The following is a 24,194-nucleotide window of genomic DNA, read 5'->3' on the forward strand; positions in this document are numbered from 1 at the left end:
TGCACAAACCACAGCAAACCAAAGAAAGTGTCCTTTCTATTTGAAGGGCGGATCACCAAACAAATGTCCGTCAGGCTAGCCAGTGAGACAGCAAACTCCTGCAAGAAAAAGCTCCAGACTGATCTCACAAACGGACAATCCCAAAGAAGGTGATCCAAGCATCCTCCACCTTTCGACAAAGAATGCAACAAAAAAGACCCATTAACGAGGGCAACTTTCTCAAGACCTTATCCATCGTGTTCACACAACCACGAAACACTTACCAAACGAAGAACTTGATTTTCTTTGGTATCTTAATCCTCCATAAAACATCAAAAACTGACTCGACAATGGGGGGAAGGGTCAACTAAAACCCTAAGAAAGACTTACAAGAGAAACCCTTTGCTAGGTTAGAACTCCAAACACAAACATCCCTTCTCCCCACTCTAAAGTCAAAACCCTCAATCAAGGAAAGAAGAGAAGTCACCTCTGTTGACTCCCTATTGGACAACGCCCGATGGAAACCAAAGGAAAAGGAAACAGAATTCTCGGACCAAACCAAGACATCCGACACAAAGCAATTTTTCAAAGAGGGCAGATGGTATAACCTAGAAAATGTTGAAGAGAGGGGTCTATCCCCCACCTTATGATCCTTCCAAAAGAACGTTCCCTAACCTTCCCCAACAACAAAAAAACACAACACAAAATGGGAAAATGAGGGAAATTGGAGAGAAATATCTTTCCAATTGTATTACTTTAAACCTTCAATTTTCATGAGTGAACCAATTAAACCCTGCGTTGGTGATTTATAACTATTTTCTCTCGATTTAGTTATAAATCAACTCCATTAAAACCCTAAGTTTTATTCTTTTCTTAAAATCCAACTAGAGTAGCAAGAAAAATTACCACACAATAAGTATTAGTGAGGAGAACTAGGATGAAAAACCACTCAAACTAATGATACCATCAACTAAATTTCTAAGGGTTTTCTCTCTCTACAATCATTCAAGTAAATATTTCAAGTAACAAGGAAAATGGCGTCAAAGTACCTTATTTGCATCAGAGATCATATAAAATTGAGACTCAAATTTGTTGTCATATATGCGGTCATTAAACAATGGAATAACAGGTTTCACTTCAGCAACATCTTCTAATTTGAACTTGTAACTACAAAATGAGAAAAAGTGCATGAAATTTGTTTGACACCAACAACTTCCTTAATAAAGAAGAAAGCAATAAATCACCACTGTTAACTCACGTTAGTGTCAGTGATAGAATCTGTTTCCCACAAGGCAATCTGTCACGATTCGTAGTCAGTGTGCAAAGTTTTGCTTCACATGGCCGATATGGAACTTTTATCTGCAAATTAGATTGAAGGGGAAGATCACATCTCATATAAAGTAATTTTATTAGAGCAACAAATAATTCACCTAACCTAATCACTTCCCTCACCTTGTTCAGGATGGCAGCAGGAGCAAGTTTTTCTGATGCCAACAAGGCTTCAGCATCAATTCTAACAGGCGCTTCACTTCCATCAAGCACTATTTCATCTTTATTGGTACTAACCCCATGAAATGTTACCTAAGAATTGCAGAAATTCATTGTTAATCTTCCCAAATGAGTTCCCCGTTTTGATTGGTTACAATTTTTTCGTACATTTCTCCCTTTTCTATGGTCAGGAATAGAAAATTCAAAATATTAGATTCTCTTTTTTTTCTTTTTTTTAATGGAGACAAGCCTCTTCATTGAAATAATGAAATGAGACTGATGTTCAAAGTACAATATTTAGATACTAAGAGCAACAAGAACTAGACTAGGGATTAGCAGGTGCACCCGAGCATCTCAACTACGTCGACACCATATAGCACCTTCACCATATCCAAGTGGACTAGAAATTGGAACAAACTCTCCAAGAACAATACACAAAACCAAGAACAATATACATCGAAGCTACAGGGGAATGAAGCATAAAACTAAACAGAAACAAACTAATACAAAATAGATCACTAGAAGAACAAAGACTAGTAAGTTGGTTGTATGAATGCCCTCCAATTTAAACTTTTATCTTGAACCGAGAATACAATCACATGATAAATGTTTCCAACAAGACCAAAAGATGGTATTGCATGATTGATGTACCTGTAAAATAGTTATGGGTTATTTAAAAGTCAAAATTGCTGTTAGTCGTCAGATGGTTAAGCTTGGTAGTAAGGCTTTGATTAGCTTACACTTATACAAATACTAACACTTATTTGAAAAAGAAAAGTAGGCAGACTATTAAAAATAAAACTTTCTTCCAATTGGTTTACACTAAAGATAAAAGAAAATGAGAAGATTTTATTCCTTAAAAGGAAAGGTAGAATTTCCTGTCTCAGTTTTACCTTTCGCTTCAACAAGAGTGAAATATGGCAATGGCAAAACTAAAAATAATTTGACAGCATGACTGATGAATTAGAAGCATCAAAATTCAGTCGCATTACGTCTGAGTTTTAACATGTAAAAAATCATAGATATAGTTAAACCAAAATTTGAGAGTAGATATTACTCCAAACTCACTACCTCAAAATCTACAAGTGATGATTCCCGACTCCCAATGCCACTTGACCAAAATTGAGCAATTGCTAATTCCATAGTCTGGCCACCCACAACAGGAAAACAAAAACTTTTGGAAGCAGGAGACGAGAATGTTACCACGCTCTCCCACTTCAAAGGCCTTTTCAAGGGCAAAATCTGGAAAATGAAAAAACTCATTCATTTTGAATATATATGTATATAACCTTGATACTGTCTATAGTCGCTCAACATACCTGGACAGTGTCAATAAAAAATTTCCTCGTTGTGTCAAATCCTGTAGTTTGTATGGTCGCTTCAACCCAACTAGCACCACGTGGTACCTCTATGAACCTCCGCTCTATATGGCCTAAGGTGGCATATTGAAGAAAAGACAGACAGATTCTACTAAAATAATTTTCTTACAAGAGTGTCTACTATGTAGTCAGAGTAAGTATACAAATGTTGTTGGCAAAATGAACCTGGTAGAAACGACATTCTCGGAAAAGAAACTATTGGAGGGCGATCCACCACAACTACTGGCTTTGTTATAGTTACTGGGATTCTGAAAAGAGGCCCCCGCCATGGAGCCTTGCAATCAACCCCATAGAGTTCATAATAGTGCAGGCCATCACTAAGATTGGAAGGATCAACCACTACGCTGAAAAGAACAAGCAAGACTTTAAGTCCATCATGAACAAGCCACCACTGCGTGGTAAGAAGTAGGCCTGCTTAACCTTTTAAGTACTTTATCGTCCTTTATAAAGAAGCTAAACCATCTTAACAGGTAACTTAAAGGTAATCAACATTTTTTGAATTAGAAATAAATATCTTTCTGTTAGCATAAGTACATTGACGTGATAAATCACAAAGGAAAAAAAAATTATTAACGAATAGTTCCAAAAGGAGAAAGAAGAGTGTTCAATCTAACAAAGAGAGAAATGATAATTAGGACATTGCCAAACTCTCTTGTAAGATGGAGACTAGAAGAGATCTAAAGGATTATATCGAAACTGTCGAGCACATCTCCTTGCAAGAAGTGCAGTAAATATTGGCTGCAGTTTCAGTTTCCTACAATATATTGGCTGCATGGCAGTCAACCAAAAGATTGAATGCACTATCACATTGGCGTTTTTTTCTCCCCACCTTAGCCCCTACCTCCCCTCTCACCCATTTGCTTTGCTTTCTGGCCCTACCCTACCCCTTCTCAGATAATGTCTACCCTACCCCTACCTTCTTCCGAAGGCAGACCAGAAGGTCACAATCAGAATAGAAAACAAGAATCTTCTCCAGTGAGTTCGACAAAAAGAGGAGAGGGAAAACTATAAACTTGTCAGAACTCAGAAGGTCGCCAAAACTGCTCTTTTGCAATTTCGGCAAAGGAATTGGTCTTAGTTTGGCTTACTAACTATTTGGAAAATCTTCTTTCTCCACAATCCCCAAAGGTTTTTCCATATTGTAATGGGGCCTCAAATTGATATAAAAAGCCACAAACAAGAGAGGCAGTTTTACCGAGCACACCAAGATACTTGTCTAAGACGTAAAAAGGATGGTGGTCTTTTGGTTATCTCCTTGACATTTTTGTCTCCTCCGTGCATTTCAGATGTTTCTAGGGAAGAAATGGTAATTCTTATGTGGTTCTGGTTAAACCAACTGCCCTTTCCCAGCTAGTGACTATCAAAGTTATTCCTCCGTATGATAATGATATCCCAACTCTTGGAAAGAGAGCTCCAGAACAGATATAATGGACAAACGATATTAAAGAATTGGGATCATCATCCAAGTAACCCAGCCAGGTTTCTCTCCATTTCCCATCCCCCTGCAACTCTTCAACAACTAACAGCCATGTTAACCCCTCACCTTCGCAGCACCATGAGAGATGCCAAAGTGATAACTCCCGGTCTGCGACTACTGGAAGAAAGTGATAGGCCCCCGGTTACTAAAAGATATATGAGAAAAAGGAAGAAAGAGGGAAAATTAAATGCAAATAATGGAGAGAGGGAATTAGTTAGTTATAAATGAGTAGTGATTGTGTTGTGGGCCGTGAGGAAAAAATCGATTGTTACAAAGGGGGTATTTAGGGAGGAGGGATGTAAGCGGATTTTTCATCTTCTTTTTGCTTAGTCTCGAGTGCAGCTCAGAGAGCTTGTAAGGAAGGAAGCCTCGGCTTTCTTCGTTATTTTGGCCTAAAGAGTGAATATATAACCGAGTTCTATCATTTTGGTATCAAAGCCATCACTCCTTGGGCGATGGTTAAGAAAATGGAGGCTCGAATGTCTACGATTGAAGAGCAACTCACATTGCTACAGGTGGGTATGGAAGCTTGGACGGACCAAAGATTTGCAGAGATGCAACAAATGACAGAAAACGCCATGGTCTTGCCATTTGAAACGATGGGGGAGAACTTGAACAGAGAGTGCTAATGGCACTCAAGACGTGATCAAAGAAAGGAGGTTTGATGGACGATGGGGAAAATCAATGTCCTCTAAGCGAACGGTGACGGAAAAAGGCAAACAACCGGCGGTTGTCGAATGGAAGGGAAGTATGTCAGAGAAAGAAAAGAGAGAGGTATCTTTATTTGATATGCATTTAAGAAAACTTGAGATACTGATCTTCAAAAGAGAGGTAGGAGACGATCTGCTAGGATGATTCCATCGAGTGGAACGATACTTCATTGTTAACCAACTATTGGAAAAGGATAAAAAGTGGCCGTGTTGTGTTTGGAAGGGGAAATACGACTGGTTCGTCGACTTCAGTAACCCTATACGATGTGAATGGGAACACGTTCTCCATCGGTTCGTTCAGGCGACTATCAGACAGTGAGATGTAGAGTCGTCAAGACAAAGGATTATGCTATCAATGCGACAAAAGGTACACACCAGGTCGTCATTGTAAAAAGAAGGAGTTGAATCAGTTGATTTATAACGACAAGGAGGACAAGAACCTAAACTGCCGAAGGGATCCCCGAAGATGAGAAAGTCGATGAAGTCCCCCCCCAAACGTTGGATACTTAGCTTATGGACTCATCGGAAGCCGCTAAATTGTCTCTCAACTCACTGGCAGGGATTGACTCCCCCAAAAACGGTGAAACTTATGGGCATAGTTGGAGATAAAGACGTGGTGGTGTTGATCGACAGCGGAGCCTCCCATAATTTCATCGACGAAGAACTGGTAAATACACTCAACCTGCCACAATACCACCTCCAACTACGGAATCATGTTGGGAACAGGGAATTTCGTTCAAACAAAGGGCATTTGCAAAGGTGTGGCCTTTAACCTCCCAAATTTGACTATTATTAATGATTTTTTCCCTTGTCGTTGGGCAGTGTACATGTTATTTTAGGTGTACATTGGCTGATGGCACTGGGCTGCGTTGAATGTGATTAGGGTACATCTGAAATGGACTTCCAAATTGGTCAATGGAAGGTGCAACTCAAAGGGAATAGAAGCTTAATGAAGTCCCAAGTCTCTTTGAAACCCATGAAGAAGTTTGTGAGGGAGGAAGGCTAGAGGATATTACTATAGTTGAATGTAGTAACAACTCATATGACTGATGCTCACCTTAGTCATGACCAGACCCCCTATGTCCAAAAATATAGGCGGTCCTGCAAAAATATCAAGAAGTCTTTAAGCCGATTGAGGGTCTGCCACCTATACGACAATACGATCATTCCATTGAACTGAAACATGGGGAAGGACCAATTAATGTGTGCAAGGACGAGATTGAACGTTTGGTGGAAGAGATACTGAATGAAGGGATGAAATAACCCAGCACTAGTCCTTTTTCCAGCCTGGTGCTATTGGTAAAGAAAAAAGACGACAGTTGGAGGTTCTGCGTAGATTATCGAGCTCTCAATCAAGCAACTGTCCCTGATCATTTAATTCTGATTGTTGATGAGCTCCTTGATGAATTAGCAGGACCAAGTATATTCACTAGGATTGATCTCAAATCCAGGTACCATCAAATCAAGGTAGCGACTAAGGATGTCCATAAAACAGCTTTTAGAACCCATGAGGGCCATTACGAGTTTCGGGTGATGCCTTTCTGCCTGTGCAATGCTCCATCAACTTTTCAATCAGTAATGAATGATACCCTGCACCCCTACTTGCGTAAATTTGTTCTGGTCTTCTTTGATCACATATTGGTTTATAGCATCTGTCCATGAACACATAAATCGCTTGTCCCTAGTTCTGCAAGCATTATCAGACAATAAGCTGGTGGCTTTAAAAAAATGTATGTTTGCAACATCAACAATTGAATACCTAGGCCATTTGAATTCAGCGGATGGAGTAACAACTGACCCTTCAAATATTGAAGCTATGACAACATGGCCAGTGCCAACGACCATGAAACACCTATGAGGCTTCCTTGGTTTGATGGGTTATTATCACAAATTTGAGGCTAATTATGGCTCGATTGCTTTTCCACTCACACAACAGCTCAAGAAAGACAAGTTTTAATGGAACGATGAAGCTCAAATAGCCTTCGAGACATTAAAAAAGCAATGACAGGTCCCTGTTTTGGGGCTGCCGAACTTCAAGCAACCTTTTGTGGTCGAAACCGATGCCCTCAGGGGTGGAAGTAGGAGCTGTTTTGATGCAACAAGGTCATCCCCTCGCGTTTTTCAATTAGGCCCTACCCATAACTCACTGTTTGAAGGCAGTATACGGGCGAGAATTAATTGCAATAGTGTTGGCAGTGCAAAAGTGGAGGCCGTATTTATTGGAGCAACGATTCACAGTGAGAAAAGATTAGAAAAGCCTTAAGTTTTTATTGGAACAGTGCATTATTGTTAGAGAATACCAAAAGTGGGTGGCTAAACTAATTAGATACAATTTTGTGATTAAATATAAGAAGGGTTTGGAAAATTCGACTGCTGATGGCCTTTCTCTATACCAGCAGCCATGGAACTCAACGCTCTAAGTTGTGTGGACAAACTAAATTCAGCGGTATTCACAAATTAAATTGATCAGAAGGATTGAAGCACATACGACAAGCCATCCAGGCTGGGGATTCAACTCTGAAGGGATATTCCCTAAAGGGAGATCTACTACTCTAAAAACAGAGAGTTGTTCTACCGTCAACATCACCCATAATTCCTCTCTTACTTTAGGAATTTCACAACCCTGGGAGGTCACAACGAAACTCTTAAAATGTATCAACGCCTTAAGAACGAGTTCTTTTGGAAAGGTATGAAAACTAGTGTACGTTCATTTGTGGGTGATTACTCTGTCTGTCAGCAGGCCAAGTATCTGTCATTAGCTCCGACTAGCCTGTTACAACCACTCCCTATACCAAAGATGATTTGGGATGACATCACTATGGACTTCATTGATGGGCTACCAAAATCTGAAGGATGCAACAATTTTGGTAGTGGTGGATCGCCTATGCAAATATGCCCATTTTATTACTTTAAAGCCACTGTGGCAAATGTTGTCCTCCAAAAAATTGTTCGACTACACGGTGTGCCACGAAGTATTGTATCGGACAGAGATAAGGTCTTTACAAGCTTATTTTGGCAGAATTATTCACGCTAATGAGTATTCAACTAAAACGAAGTACTTCATATCATCCTCAAACGGATGGCCAAACGGAAGTAGCAAGGTTTGGAGGCACACTTGCGATGTTTCACTATGGAGACACCGACCAAATGGTCGAAGTTGCTAGCATGGGGAGAATATAACTATAACACTTCGCTAAAGAAATCACCATATGAGGTGGTGTATGGCCGGCCAATTCCACCTCTTATATCTTATGAAAAGGGCACTGCTATGGTAGGTGAGGTCGATACTCTTTTAAAAGAAAGGGATGATATGTTAAAGGACCTAAAAGCTATGTTGGAAAGAACATAACGTATGAAAACTTTCGCGGATAGCAAACGAAGGGAAGAGGCAGTTGCAATTTCGAATTGGGTCTATGTGAAACTCCACCCTTACCGGCAGAGCACCTTGTTTATACATAAGCACCCAAAGCTTGCTCCCCATTTCATTGGCCCTTTTCAGATTATTGATCGAGTCGTACCTGTGGCATATAGGCTTGCCCTACCGGCAAATGTAAATATTCACCCAATTTTTCATGTTTCTCAGCTATGTAGGGCGATTGGTTCGATGTTACCAAGGATTGCAGCTCCCCCGATCTGGCAAAAGAATAGGTCTTGGCATCCGCAACCCACTGCGATTTTAGGTATTTGGAAAATTGGAAGCATGGTGATCTCTCCAACTTATGTTAAAGTTTTAATACAATGGGAGTGCATGACATCTGAGGATGCTACATGCGAAAACGGATTGCATATTGCTGAACAATTTCCTAATTTTCACCTTGAGGACAAGGTGGGTTTTTTTGGGGGCGGGTAGTGATAGGCCCCCAGATATTAAAAGATATATGAGAAAAAAGACGGAAAATTATATGTAAATAATGGAGAGAGGGAATTAGTTAGTTATGAATGAGTGGTGATTGTGTTGTGGGGCCGTGAGGAAAGATTCAATTGTTACAAGGGGGTATTATTTAGGGAGGAGGGATGTAAGGGATTTTTCATCTTCTTGCTTAGTCTTAAGTGCAGCTCAAAGTGCTTGGAAGGAAGGGAGCCTTGGCTTCCTTGGCTATTTTGGCCTAAAGAGTGAATATATAACCGAGTTCTAACAGAAAGTTCTCTTTTGGATCTCAAGTAAAGATTGCAGAAACAACAAATGATGGATTATATTTGGGATGGAGGGGTCTATAAACTAGGGAGGCACTTGGTGAAGTGGAGTTGGAGCTCTCTTCCCACTAAGTATGGTGCATAGGCTCCTTCAAGTAAAGAAATAATGTCGTCCTAATGAAACGGTTTTGGAGATTTACTTGAAAAGATCCGAGTACTAGGAAAAGATATATTTCAAGCATACATGGGCTAGATCATCAAGGCTGGCTAGCAAATTCTTTAAAGAAGAAGAAAGGGAGGTGGGAGGTACTCATGGACGGCCATAGCTAAAGATAGTGAATGGTTCTTCCAGTTTCTGAAATTTAACACTGAAAATGACAAGATAGAAATGATGGGATTTATGCCCTAAAGCTCATAGTTTTGTAGATAAACTATTTATCAATTAATAAAATTATTTATTATTTTATGTTTTGCATGACATTATCCAATAAACCAGAAAATCCAAGTTTATTGAATGAAATCTTCGACATGTATGTAGTTGACATACAGGAAGATCATGTTCAAGAAATAACCTAAAAGTCTATAGTATATGGATAAAGTTAGGTGTTTTATACCGGTGATACTATGGATATGGCTCACTTTGTAATAATTACAAATGGTTTGATCCAAATCATTCATGTGGAGACATGTGAGTGAGGGTATCCTATACAAAGAATTTGTATAAGATTGGACCCACGAAATATTTAATCTCTCTTTGTAAATCCGTTAATTGATGAGATTAATATTTCGTAGGATGATCATGTGCAACTCAATCTTAATCCTTAGTGATTTATGAACTCCTGTCTGTGAGATCAGTCCTTTGATTTGCATAGGTAAGAATGACCCAAGTTGTCGACTCAATAAGTCTACCATTTTGGGAACTTGACTTAATGGGGAGTTGGAAATATAACCTCACAAGATGGAATTCACTCCTCCCCATATAGAGTAAGTAGATGAGTAATTTCGTGTTGATTTCAGGTCTTGAACAAAGTAATGAATGAAGGTTAATTTAATTAAAGAGTTTAATTAATTAATCTTGGACCATTGGAACTTATACTCTGTAAGTCCATAAGGTCTCCTTGCTAGCTCACCATGGACTAACAATGATCAATTATGATTGAAGAAAATTTGAAGTGTTCAAATTTTTTAGGGAAAATATTAATTGTATTGGACACATTCAAATTATAACTTTATAATATGGATACTTAATTTATTTGAAAATGATTCGAATAATTAATTGTTTATTTGGATAAGATCCATATAAATAAATAAATTATTTAATTTGAATAAGATTCGAATTAAATAGATATTAGGAGAATTAATTTATTTAAATATGATTCAAATAATTAATTAATTAATTTGAAGAAGATTCGAATTAAAGAAATAATGCAGAGAGTATATATTTAAATTCATTCAATATAAGATATCGAATGAATAATTATCTTTTAATATTGGATATTAGTAGAAAATTAAATCCCGCAGAGAATAAATATTTAAATTGATTTAAATATTTCAAACCATTTAATATGAAATATTATTTGGGAAGATAGTTGTTAATATTAGACATTTTTAAATATTTAATTAAAAATTTCTAGAGAAGGGTCATCCCAATAGGATTAAGAGTAACCCATAGAGTTAGAGTTCTTGAATGCCCTCATAGAACATACTCTCTACCAAAATAATCTCTACGATTACTCTGAACTCTCCTTCTAGAAATTCTCCCAATTTTCTTAGAAAAATTATAAAAAAAAAACTCTTCTTCTCTATTCCCTCTATTCTTTCAAGAAGTAGTTCCCACAAGCTGGATCCTTGAATCATAGCAAGGATGATCTTATGGAATTAGAAGAATTCAAGAAGACACCAAGATTCAAGAGGAGATTACGTTGTGGTCACGTATCGGCAACGGTATAATTCTTATCCTTTTCTTGTTTACTTGTTTTTAATCGTTTCAAGAAATCAAAGAAAGCGATCACACGCTTCCACATGGACTCAAATCCCTTCAGGAAAGATAGTTGCGTTGCCTTAACCCTCTTGGCTTAGAAACTTCCAAACCTATACTTTCCTTAAACAAGAAACCAACCTATGAAAAGGAAGAAAAAGTTCAACGATATAATACAACTTCCTTAAGAGGAAGAAAAGAAAAGAAAACCAACAAAAAACTAGAAGAGAGAAACAAAAAAAACACACGATTGAAGCCAAAACCGCCAAAAAGCAAAAATCTAAATACAAAGGCTATAAACAAACCGACCAATCAACCACAAGCAAGGACTAAAGCAAGCTGCCTACAATCAAATCAACCTAGAGGAAGAAAAACAATACAGCAAGGAAGAAAAGCAATTTTCTTTCTTCTTTTCTTTTTCCTTTTTTTTTTTCCTTTTTTTCCCTTTTTTTGGGGGGATAAGAAACATCGACGGTATATATTCGAAAGGAGAGAAATACAGCCCAGGGGCCGAGGGTAGAGGGAACACTCTCAAAAACTAAACCAAAAGAACCTACCAATCGTTAATAATCATCAACAAGTTGTAATTACAAAAGAACTTTTTGAGTAAGGCAATCCACCAAGAAACTGTATTTTGTAAATAATTATAATTTACAAATGGTATTAAGGCGTCTTATGTTCGAATGATCTAGTGTTTAAAAAGGAAAATTTCTAGATGTATATTTGATTTCAATCCATCTTGAATTACTAGAAAATGAAAATGTGGCAAGCGCAATTTGGTCCATTTAGAAAATGAAATTGACAGTCTCTTAGATCCTTGAATCATCAAACTTCATCACTTCAAGCTTTGTTCTCCTTGAGCTCACTTATAAGCCTTCAAATTTGGTAATCCCTATGGTGAACCTATCCAGAAGTACAAAGTTCTTAAAAAAGTGACGATGATCCTTCGGCTTTGGCTTATAGAATCCTTAACTTCGATGAGATGCTCTGAAGGAAGTATTTGAATTGGGCTTTGTGCCCCACGGTTTGCTGCCTTTGCCACAACCACAAGGAGGGGAATCTTCATACCACATCTTCCTACATCGTTATTGTGGCTACAAGGGCTGGTCTTCTATTTTAAATGAGTTTGATTTGGCTATATGCCTCCCTAGGTAGATTATTGGCTTATGGAGGTCAGGAGGTGCTAAGACTCAATGGGACTGTGCTCTGATGGCATTTTGGAGAGAGTCCCCTTATTCATTTTGTGATAGTGTGCAACATGTTGCTCGTGGTGGTGTTCCTACCGGTAAATTCTTCTATAATTACAACCCATTTTATGATTGTTAACAACCGAAAGACATTTCTTATGTAGCTTTTTGGGCCTTTTCCCTCTACCCTCAAGCCCCCTACCCATTGTGCTTCTTAGCCTTTTTTGAAATTACATTTCTGTTTCTAACTAAAAATGAATAAATAAGGCTAGAACCTTTAACCGCAAATGATCTTATCATCATGTAACAGAAAAAAACCAACCAAATGAAAATTAAAAAAGCAAAAAAAAGGAAACACAAATAAAGAAGATGCAAACTGTGGCAGACGTTGAGAAATACACATGCACGGGAAACACATAAAAATTGTTGACTCACTTGAAGCTCCGTCCATTATGTGTGAGAAGCAAATAATCAGGAACAGTGACAACTGTTTTTTCACTGGAATGCAACTCGATACACTCCTCAAAAGGAACCAACTCTTCTAAATTATTCGCATCCTCATGAAACTGGGGTTCAATTTGTACTGTCCACTGATAAAACATCACATAGTTTGTATATTAACAAGAAGTGATAAGTTTTAAAGTTGGAAGGAAAAGTAGTGGTCAAAGTATTACTCCAGGCAGAATCATTGAAATGCAATGTCTAAGAATATTTTCTTATTTAGAAAGAAAATTACTGAAAGCAATAGTCAATTACAGACTGCTGCACCATAACATGTACTTCTGGAAAGAAACCAAATTATGTTGAATATCTGCACCAATTAGAAAAAAGCTGGCAAAAGAAAAGAAAAGAAAGGCGGCAAACAGGCTTTAACCATGGTCCAGAAAGGAAAAGAAATAAACCACAGGAAAAACCACCCAAGCAGTGAACAGTTACAAAATCAATTCACACAATTTGAATCTCTCCTAACCCTTAGTTTTGTGATGCAATCTGGAGAACCACAGGCAACAGAATTGAATTCACACATGACAGAAAAATCCAAGGTCATACTCGTAACTGGTGGTTATGTCCAGAAAGTAGTTAATGTTCATTAGCGTATGGTTTATACACATAACAAAATAAAGAAACTGGGTATGATTTTACTTCTTGTAAGCAGTACAAACGAAGCAATGACCTCACCTCAGAAAGTTGACGGCAGGCACTAGCCTCTCTCAAGTAAATTCCCCGTGTTGTGGGAGCTAAAATTAAGACACATAAACTAAAAATATTTAGAAAGTAAAAAATAGAGGATCAAATACCATAGCGAAGAAGATCAAAAATAGTTGTCAAGAAGATGATATATGAAAGAAATATAAAAGAAAGTAGTACCCCTTCTAGGAAAGAGAAATATATGCTATAACATTGATATATTACGTAATACTGTTATGGAAGGTGACTAAACGGTGTTGTATTGAGTAACACCTACTATAGTGTAACTATCAAGAGGATGATACATCCTCACAAAACTATTCCCCTCTACCTTTGCTCTTCTCTTGTTTCATCTAGATGTCATTGTAATACTAATGAACACATCACCAGATCATGTCACAGAAACATCAGAAATGACAGATGAGCAGCATAAACTTACACAATTTTCCAGATTGATTAATCTTCACTTTATACCAGACATATGGAACATTGTGGGACTTCCTTATATATTCATATGCCCTGAAAAATCATAAATAATATAATATATCAACAAAATATAGTGTTCTTATCTTTATTTCAAGCATATTAGATGGCCGAGCTAGGGCACAAAACCTAACTTGTCAACTTGCATGAGCCCCTGTCCAGTGGATAATTTATCTTCTGGTAAGCAACCTACTGGAATGGTCGTATTCTCAAGAGCCTTCCTCACAAGATATGGGCTCACAGTAATGTTCTCAGCCTGCATGAACGACATTACTTAGTAACCAAGACCAAATAAAGCTCTGCCAATCATAATAATCAAAAGATGGCTTATTATAATCGCAAGGAAAGACCTTCATTGCACTAATGAGTAATGCAATGCCCCCACAGGCAGAGGGAGATGCCATAGAGGTTCCATTCATAAGCATTCGTCTCTGAAGGGTCCACGTAGGAACAGGAGCAACAGCAGCACCAGGCGCACTTATACTAACACCAAGATCTCCATCTGCTGTTGGTCCACGACTTGACCTACATCCCATATTTGCCGGTTATGAATGAATCAAAGACTGTTGAAGAGTAAAAGACCTCCTGGTCAAGGTGTGCACCTCTTTTGATTTTTAAAATATTGCATCCAACCATGGTTCAAACATATCAAATTATCTGGGTTATTAGACAATAAAATTTTGAATTTAAATTTAAATACTATACATAAATAAAATTTAATTTAAAAAGAAGAAGAAGAAAAACACAAATAAGGCAGGGATGGGGACAAGGAATATATTCCCCATCCTTGTCTAGCTCACGGAACTTTGATTCCCCACTCCCCCTTCCCTGCCTTGTTAGGAGCAGATCACCGCTAAGAAAAAGAACACCCATACCTGCTGTTCAAGCAGAATTTTCAAACGTTTTTTAATCAATTCCGATGGTAAATTTCCAACCCAGGTGGTGGGGTCATCATTTGTGAACAGCGAGAACAATAGCCATCAATTTGCGTTCATACACTGCCTTATTGTGATGCATTGGCAAGAAGGTTTGGCTAAAGAAAGCCATAGGTCAGCCAATCTTCCATCGATACAAGACCAACCCAATTCGAATGCATCCCTATCTATCTCAACAGATAGCCAAAAAAACATACCCTCCCCCAACCATAAACACCCTTGAAAGGTCTCCCCTAAACATCAGGAAAACTCTAACTAAAATAATCCACTTGGGCCCACAAAATCACAGCCACACACGGCCAAAAGATTACAGTACACCTCCCCTCATTCCTCAAATATTACTTTATTGGCTCCCCTTTCCTCCTATATGTATAAAACTTGGTGACTAGGAGTCTATAAGCCCAATTCGAAAAAGAAAATTTCCTTCAAAAGGTATTTTTCAAATATACATTTTAAAGAATTTGTCTTTTAGAGCCCCATGTTTTATAGTCACTAAGCTAGATATCAAGTAAGAAATCAGAGTGAAAAATACCAAGTATATTCAAGCCCTTCACTGGGAGCTTCAACCACACAATGAGCACCAGCAGCCATTGATGGAGAGACATAAGCGCCAACTCCTATAATGCTTGAACTCGTACCACCGGGAGCACCAACAGTATTCAAAGCTGGCCCACTATTACCAGCACTGCTCACAAATATTAACCGATACTTGTTTACTGCCTGCCATTAAGGATTAAAACATCTATAATGAGTACCGCCTGCCATTAAGGATTAAAAACCTCTATAATTATTAAAATAGCATAAAACTGAAATGGGAGAACCAAAAGTTATAATTATATATCCAAAAGATCAGGTGAGATCAAAATCACGTCAGCTTCAATCACTATGTTCAGAATAGTTACCTCATTAACGAGATCAATAAAGCGACCATAGTCCGGAAGTAATGTTGGCTCACCATAACTCATATTTATGAGATCGCATTTATGCTGCAAAAATATGAATAGTGGACATAATTAGAAAGATTAATTCAAACCAGAAGCTTCTTGCAGTCCTTCACAAATAAATAAATATATCAGCATTGCAAGAAAGTTTCTGAAGTTATAAGAATGATAATGAAAATAGTACTGTAAGCCACCTCCACAGCTGCTATCAATGCTCGAGTCAGCCCAGTTCCAGTCTCCATTGACCCTAAACGTGTGTCTCCAATTTTACAAGATATCAGTTGTGCACCAGGAGCAACTCCATTCAACAAGGGTTCCTAACAATAATCAGAAATTCAAATCAGAACAAGTCAATAACAAAAAAAAAAAAAAAAAAACAAATCCATGCATGTCTACTTTGAACTTTTTTTTTCCCCAAAAAATAAAAAGGTAAAGATCTTATGCACCTTTGGGTGGAAAGCAGCAGCAATACCAGCGACATGAGTACCATGAGGGGAGCAATCTGTAACTATACTTAAGATATTTCCCTCATCATACACATTAACAACAAATGTACAAGCATCCAACTTGCTAAATACGCCAAACTTTCTTTCAATCCTGTCACCATAATTTAGACTAAAATATTCCAACTGCAGAACTGTATCCTCACACAAGATAACCAACAACTGTAAAGTAAAATATATGCATCTCTTTCAAAAGATGAATTGACTACAATCTTGTTGAACTTGAATAAAATTAGTTAATTAATTTAAAAAAATATATATGTCCACAACCTTAATTTTGTGATACTTCAGGGATCGTTTTCTCTTTGAATCTAAAACTTACTTATAATTTGTTAGTGGTACAAAGTTGGCAAGTTTTCCAGAGGTAGGCTTGTCCTCGAGGCTTTGTGTGTCAAGAGCAACCCTCCATACTTCTCCATCGTGCCAAACAACAGCATCAATGACTGGCCCCTTATCATCATAGCACTAATACATAACAAAACACGTCTATAAAGATAAGATACTAATTTTGTTTCACAATAATCATAAAGTGTGACGTCCCAAAATTTTAAGGTAAATTCAATTTGTTTTATCTTGGGTTAATTGAGGATTTTGTTGTTGAGAGGAAAATATATATATATATAAAGTTAAATATATTTTTTTGTTTGGGAATTTGTTTTGGAAGTAATAGATTTATGTTCTTATTTTTGTTAAAAGGATGTTCGAGATTTGAATTTGAATTTGGAGTTGTTTGGTTGAAAGATTTAGAGAGATTTCCTTTTTGGAAATGGAAAAAAAGAAAGAATAAATAAATATATATATATATATATATATATATATACGTATGTATGTATGTATGTATATACGTATGTGTATATGTGTATATATGTGTGTGTATATATATATATATGAATGTATGTATATATATATATGTATGTGAGTATATATATATATGTCTGTATGTATTTATGGGGGAGTTAGGGTTAAAGTAAATAATATATTTACTATTAAAAGATAGAAGAAAAGGATACAAGATTTAGGTGGAAAACTCTAATACAGAGAGAAAAAACCATGACAGAAGGATACTTTTTATTATTTTCAACTTGCACTCATACAAGAAAGAACTAAGATATAAATAGGCTTAGGAAGCCCTAAAACAGAGAAGGAAAAAACTAGGGCAAAGTAAAGTACTAAAATGCCCTTGGGGCTAAATACATAAACAACCCCTCATTTTCAACGCTCACCCTCAAGTTGGGGGTAGATTATTAGACCCAACTTGCTAACATACAAGTCAAAGCTTTGGCTGAGTAATCCTTTGGTGAGAATATCAACAACTTGTTGACTAGAAGGGAGGTAAGGAATACAAATACTACCACTGTCCAATTTCTCTTTGATAAAGTGTCTATCGATTTTTACATGTTTCGTTCTATCATGTACACAGGACTGTTGGCTATGCTTATAGCCGCTTTGTTATCACAATAGAGCTTCATAGGTAGATCACAATCTTGGTGAAGATTAGACAGAACCTTCTTCAACCAGATTTCTTCACAGATTCCCAGACTCATAGCTCTGTATTCTGCTTCAGCACTGCTTCTACCAACAACACCTTGCTTCTTACTTCTCCAAGTGCCAAGGTTACCCCACACAAACGTACAATACCCAGAAGTAGATTTTCTATCTACAACGGATCCTACCCAATCAGAGTCGATGTAAGCCCCAATGCGCTTTCTGTCAATTTTTCTAAACATCAAACCTTTATCTAAAGTTATTTTAAATATCTCAATATCCGATTCACAGCTTCCAATGTCCCTCGTGGGGTGCCTACATGAACTGACTAACCACACTAACAGCGTAGGAAATGACTGGTCTAGTGTGAGATAAGTAAATCAATTTTCCCACTAGACGCTGGTACCTTTCTTTATCAATAGGAACTTTGTCCCAATTGAGCATTGAACCCTACAGGAGTGTCAACCGGTCTACATCTAGTCATACCTATTTCTTTCAACAAGTCAAGGACGTATTTTTGTTGAGAGACAGAAATCCCTTCTCTTGATCTCGCCACCTCCATTCCAAGGAAGTACCTTAAACTTCCAAGGTCCTTAATCTCAAATTCATCAGTCATTTTATTTTTAAGCTTTATAATCTCAGCAGCATCATCTCCTGACAAAACAATATCATCTACTTACACAATTAGTACGGCAATTTTCCCTGATACTGACCTTTTTGTGAACAAGGTGTGATCAGAGTGCTCCTGAGTAAAACCTTGGGACTTAACAAAGGTAGTAAACCTATCAAACCATGCACTTGGAGACTCTTTCAAACCATACAAAGACTTCCTGTGTTTACAAACCTGATGGTTAAACAGAGCTTCAAAACCAGGAGGAGGACTCATATAAACCTCTTCTTCTAATTCACCATTCAGAAAAGCATTTTTCACATCAAGTTGATGGAGAGGCCAGTCTTTGTTAACTGTCATAGAAAGAAGGACTTGAACTGTATTTAGCGAAAGCTATAGGAGAGAGTTTCTGAATAGTCTATCCCATAAGTCTGTGTAAACCCTTTAGCTACCAATCTAGCCTTCTATCTGTCAAGGGTTCCATCAGACTTATACTTTATAGTGAACACTTACTTGCACCTAACTGTTTTATGCCCTTTAGGAAGAACCACACGATCCCACGTATTAATTTATTTAAGAGCTCTCATTTCTTCCATGACCGCAACCTTCCATGCAGAAACTTCCATGGCCATATGTATGTTGTTTGGTATTGTTACTGTATCCATGTTGGTAGTGAATACCCTGAACTCAGAAGACAAATTACTATAAGATAGAAAGCTATGCATAGGATTCTTAGTGCATGACCTGGTGCCCCTTCTCAATGCAATGGGCATATCAAGAGAGGCATCATAACCCCCTGTTTTGTCTGACCCCTCATCAGTAAGAGGACGGGGTCACACTCAGTTACCTAAGGCAAAGTCTCACCTTCCTATGTTTCTCCTAATGACTCATCATTGCCTACAACCCTGTCATTCTCTAGAACTACCATATCAGTTTTGTCACTTTCAACATCACAAACATCACCCTCAACACACACATCAATATTATCAGGAATAGTACACAAACCAGTATTATGAGGAATAAGAGTACCTTGAACTGGTGTTGGTTCCGATTCATGGATCGGAGCCAGTGGAGCAACTGATGGCACTATTTCCTTTTTGAGATTCTTCCTGTAGTACGTTATCCATGGGACTTGTTTAGTAGGCAGGACAGTATCATCCGTACCCAGAATGGGTTCGGGAAGAAGATCAGTAGGAACCGAAGATGTAAACCAGTTAGTCTCTTCGCTAGTATTATCCCCCTGAAGAGGACTAATAGGGAAGAAAGGTTTATCCTCAAGGAACGTTACATCCATAGAGACAAAGTTCTTCCGTGAAGATGGATGGAAACACTTACAACCTCGCTGGTGAAGGGAATCCCAACAAAGACATATTTCTAAGCACGAGAGATAAATTTAGTGCAGTTAGGACCATGACTATGGACAAAGCAATGCACCCAAACATCCGAAGAGAAACATCAGGAATATGACGCGTTGTTGGGTATGACTCTTTAAAGCATTCAAGAGGAGTTTGGAATTGGAGAACATGGGAAGGCATCCAATTGATAAGATGGGCTACAGTCAGAACAACATCCCCCATAAGTAGGAGGGAAGAGAAGTAGACAGCATGAGAGATCGTGCAATTTCAATAAGGTGATGATTTCTTCGTTTAGCCACCCCATCCCATTCTATTGAGGGGGTATAAGCACATGAGCTTTGATGGATAATGCCTTTAGAAGTCAGAAACTCATGAAAGGTGTTGTTAAAGAACTTACGGCCACTATCACTACGAAGGATAACAATTTTGGTGTTAAACTGAGTCTCCATTATAGTGTAAAATTGTTGGAATATCAATGGTACCTCTGATTTATCAGTGAGAAGAAACACCCATGTAAGACAAGTGTGATCATCAATAAATGTCACAAACCAACGTTACCCGGAAGAAGTAGTGATGTTTGAAGGACTCCAAACATTGTCGATTTGTTGTCAATGTTCGTTGAGCTTTGCCGATTTGGGTAAGGTGTCGGGCACTTTTAGGTCTATCCTTGTTGATTCTTCAATGCCCATTAAATTTTTGGACTAATTTAAGTTACCCATGATGTGTTGATGCTTAGATTGGAGTTGCAAGGCATTATTCGTTATTGTCCAGCAACTTCGATGGTGAAATTTGGGCGTTTTCGGCACCCTTTGTGGGCAAGGTTGTAATTTTCGAATTGCTGAGATTTGGGTTTTAACCCTTGGAATTACTGTCACGCATAAGGATTGGGTTTATTGGTTGTCATTTAGAAGTAATTGAGGGTCACACTACGATTTGGATAAATGATTTGGGAAAGTTTAAGATAATTTTATGTATGGATTTAAGCCAAATAGGTTCAATTGATTTTTTGTTCAAGTAGTAGTGTTGACTTAAGGTCTCTCAAGCCAAAAGGGGAGATTAAATTACTTACGCTAGATTATTGAGGTAAGCAACTTACTACCTGTTCACCCTCGAACCCAAGTTGGAGTTAAGTATGTGATTGTCGTTTTTATGTTAGATTGATATGTTATGACATGCTTGTTGGACCGTTGTTGGAGGTTATGGAGGCTTATGGTTATGCCATGGTAATTACGTTATTATGTGAATGTTTGGTGTTCGAATGATGGATGGACTTTGTGACTGTTCTGCGAATTTTTAAGCATGATTTAAGGTTATGATTGCATGTCTAGGACTATGTTGGACTAATAGTGACTATTTGTGTTTCTATCGGGTTATGCACATCACGTATTATAAGCCTTCAGGTTCACACCTTATGCCTATGTTACAATGCTCCCTTGGGATCACTACTTATGCCTGTGACTGTGTCACTGCGGGGTCACTACTTATGAAAGCATACCTTTGGGTTCGCCCCTTATGTTTATATCTACAATGCGTAACGTGCACTTAGAGATGTTCACGGGGAGGGGAGGGGAAGGGACGGGGAAGCCGTCCCCACCCCTTATTCTATTCCCCGTCCCTGCGAATTTCCCCACGGGGAACGGGGCAGGGATTCCCCATGGGGATTTCGCAGAGATCGGGTTCTTCGTGGGGAAAATTTCTCCGCCATCATTTTTTTTCTAACAATTTTTTTATTTAAATTAAATATATATTGTTTATAATTCCTTAAACATATCCAATACAACTTTTATTTAAATAAAATATTATCAACTTTGGTAATAAAAACAATAATACACATTCAATTTTAAAAATTATAATTAAAATGCTAAATTCTCATAATTTATATAAATTAAAATTCAACAATTAGAACATCCTATATTAAATATTACAACATCTAAGGAATTAAGGTAATAAAGTCTTAAACTTAAATAATTAAAAACTCCATAATTATCCTAACAAAGTCTACAATATTAATATTAATATATATAATTATAAATTTATAATTTATATAGGGGGGGGGGGGGGGGCCACACGGAGTGAGGTCGGGGTCAGGCAATATATTTCCCATCCTCGGCCTTCAATTGCAAATGGGGAAAAAAATTCCCCCCTCCCTCCCTCATTCCCCATATATTCGGGGGTTCCTGCAGGACTCCGACCCCATGGGTTGGACATCTCTACGTGCACTTGAGACCCAATAGGAAGGCTAATAGTTCACCTAGTGGGCCCAGTAATGGGTCGTTTGCTGGGTATATTTTATACTCGTTCTTTTCTTTTCATGTTTTTTAGGTAAGGAAAAAGAACGAACAACGAATGACGGGAAGAATCTGAGACCTGGTCGTTGGGACATCTCACCGCTTCCACACTTATGTTTTTTTTCTTTCTTGACTTGGTTTAGGAGTCTAGCATTCAGAGCTCTTGATTTGTTTCATTTATTCATTTGTTAATTTATTTAGTAGCACAATTTATTTTAAATTAAGGTCAAGGTATCCCGAATAGTGTTTTCAGGATTTAATTTTTTTTAGAGTATCACGAAAATAAAAGTTTATTTCTTTTATTTAATTTTTTTTTTCTCTTCAAAAAATTTATTGTCAAGCTTATGCATGCATATCGTAGCATCCTAGAAGTATAATAGCAAGTTGGATCGTTTCATAAAGAATCCCTGGTTAAGCTACGTATCCATTAAGAATTAAATAGCAGTGATTAAACAAAACTACAATATACACAATATAGCAATTTTTCTCAGTAGTGTTTTAGCCTTACATACTATAATCACTTATTTACATATTCTAATTTATGTTGTATTTAGCCTTATTTCCCAAGACATCACCATATAATATACATGCATACATACATATCTATAAGTTCATGTATACTTACATCCGCTTGTTTTTTAAGAATATCAATTTGGTATTGGAGGTCTTCACGAACCCTTTTCAGATTTGGGTCCTCCACCTTCGTGTGTTTCTGAAACATGGATGACAAAATTAGCATGCAGTGAAAATGTGCAATTGTGCCAATTCTGAGGAGTTGAGAACAGACTAAAAAATCCTTTCACTTGGAAATATTTCAACCAGCTATGTATGTGAAGACCATTATTTTAAAAATTAGTAAGCCACCTCTATCAAAGTATTTTGGTGAACTTTTACCTGCTAATGAGACTTGAGAAAATTGAAAAAAAATGCTTTGAAAATTTTTTTTGAGAAAACAAAAAGCAAATGAAAACAACAGAAGTTAAATAAAGTAATAACATAATAAGCACATAAACATAAATAGTAGGTAACAATTTCATCAAATGATTTGAGTAATGAGCGTAGATGTTTGCAATTAAATGACTGTTTGGGTGCGGAACTTTACTAGCACTACTAATGCTAGTATAAGAACTTCCAATTTTTATTCTTCGGGGACAGATACAAATATTTAATGGAAGTTAACATATAATTGTGAAAATTAGCAGATGGTATAGTCAACAACCTGATCAAAGTCACCAAGAACCTTAACAGCCTTGGCAATCTCCTCCTGGTTCTTTTCATCCCAATCCTTCTTTCTCTCTCTCTGTGCAGGAGAATAATGTACAAATTTAATGGGAACTAATTAAGTCGTGTATTACTCAAAAACAAGCAAACCTAACATTCTTACCTTCAAACGAGAAGTCAGTGTGTCTGTAAATAACTCATAAACAAATTTATAGCCCACATGCCACTCACCAGAAGGGTTCTTCCACGAAGAATTGACAACCAAAGAAGTCCCTAACCAGTGTAATCAGTAAAATGAAACATTACTGAACAAGTTTGACCACGGAAGACGGAGAATAAAACAGAAGGAGGATAAAAACCGTTGGCTGTTAAGCAAAATTATTAGCATGAACCTGAAGCTCCAATAATGCAACCATCTGCATCGGCCTTCACCACCTTCGAGATATCAACATCGCCGCTCCCCGTACTGACATTAGGGGAAAAAAAAGAATGTTGCATTACAAATCAATATAAACATTCTAATAATACTAAGAATCAAGAAAATGTCCCTGCATACCAATCAAGAATATCCAATATCTTAGGCTTTCCATCCGATGTCACTTGTAATCCCGCAGCAGCAGGGTCAACACCACTATCTGAGAAGAAACATTAAAAAAAAAAAAACTAATACAACATAACCTAACTACTCCACTCCACTTCCAAGAATCAATCCAACGTCAAGCTCCAGCAGAGAAGGAAATTCGAAAACACAAGAATGAACAATGCTAGAAACAAAACAAAGAAGAGATCATCTCAAATCCAACACATAAACGACCAAGAAGTGCCAAAGACATCAGATAAAAACAAATCAAGC

The 24,194-nt window shown here is 37.4% G+C and overlaps 1 protein-coding gene across 1 annotated transcript in view; it reads right to left on the reverse strand.

The window, feature by feature from the left end:
- The window catches only part of TPP2 (tripeptidyl peptidase ii), a 37,502-nt gene that overhangs the window by 12,584 nt on the left and 724 nt on the right, over nucleotides 1-24,194 (reverse strand). The window contains exons 2-22 of the mRNA XM_039051114.2: nucleotides 23,898-23,976; nucleotides 23,734-23,807; nucleotides 23,505-23,614; nucleotides 23,340-23,420; nucleotides 22,746-22,832; nucleotides 16,705-16,847; nucleotides 16,326-16,476; nucleotides 16,074-16,196; nucleotides 15,841-15,924; nucleotides 15,471-15,658; nucleotides 14,354-14,528; nucleotides 14,138-14,259; nucleotides 13,960-14,039; nucleotides 13,512-13,570; nucleotides 12,768-12,922; nucleotides 3,012-3,190; nucleotides 2,787-2,899; nucleotides 2,539-2,709; nucleotides 1,432-1,560; nucleotides 1,238-1,338; nucleotides 1,029-1,146 (exon numbers count right to left, since the gene is read on the reverse strand). Of these exons, the coding sequence (XP_038907042.1) occupies nucleotides 1,029-1,146; nucleotides 1,238-1,338; nucleotides 1,432-1,560; nucleotides 2,539-2,709; nucleotides 2,787-2,899; nucleotides 3,012-3,190; nucleotides 12,768-12,922; nucleotides 13,512-13,570; nucleotides 13,960-14,039; nucleotides 14,138-14,259; nucleotides 14,354-14,528; nucleotides 15,471-15,658; nucleotides 15,841-15,924; nucleotides 16,074-16,196; nucleotides 16,326-16,476; nucleotides 16,705-16,847; nucleotides 22,746-22,832; nucleotides 23,340-23,420; nucleotides 23,505-23,614; nucleotides 23,734-23,807; nucleotides 23,898-23,976 (2,522 nt within the window). The remainder of the gene's footprint in view (nucleotides 1-1,028; nucleotides 1,147-1,237; nucleotides 1,339-1,431; nucleotides 1,561-2,538; nucleotides 2,710-2,786; nucleotides 2,900-3,011; nucleotides 3,191-12,767; nucleotides 12,923-13,511; nucleotides 13,571-13,959; nucleotides 14,040-14,137; nucleotides 14,260-14,353; nucleotides 14,529-15,470; nucleotides 15,659-15,840; nucleotides 15,925-16,073; nucleotides 16,197-16,325; nucleotides 16,477-16,704; nucleotides 16,848-22,745; nucleotides 22,833-23,339; nucleotides 23,421-23,504; nucleotides 23,615-23,733; nucleotides 23,808-23,897; nucleotides 23,977-24,194) is intronic.

This window comes from Benincasa hispida, chromosome 12 (genome assembly GCF_027475165.1).
Source record: "Benincasa hispida cultivar pf3 chromosome 12, pf3_genome.v1.1, whole genome shotgun sequence".
NCBI lineage: Eukaryota > Viridiplantae > Streptophyta > Magnoliopsida > Cucurbitales > Cucurbitaceae > Benincasa > Benincasa hispida.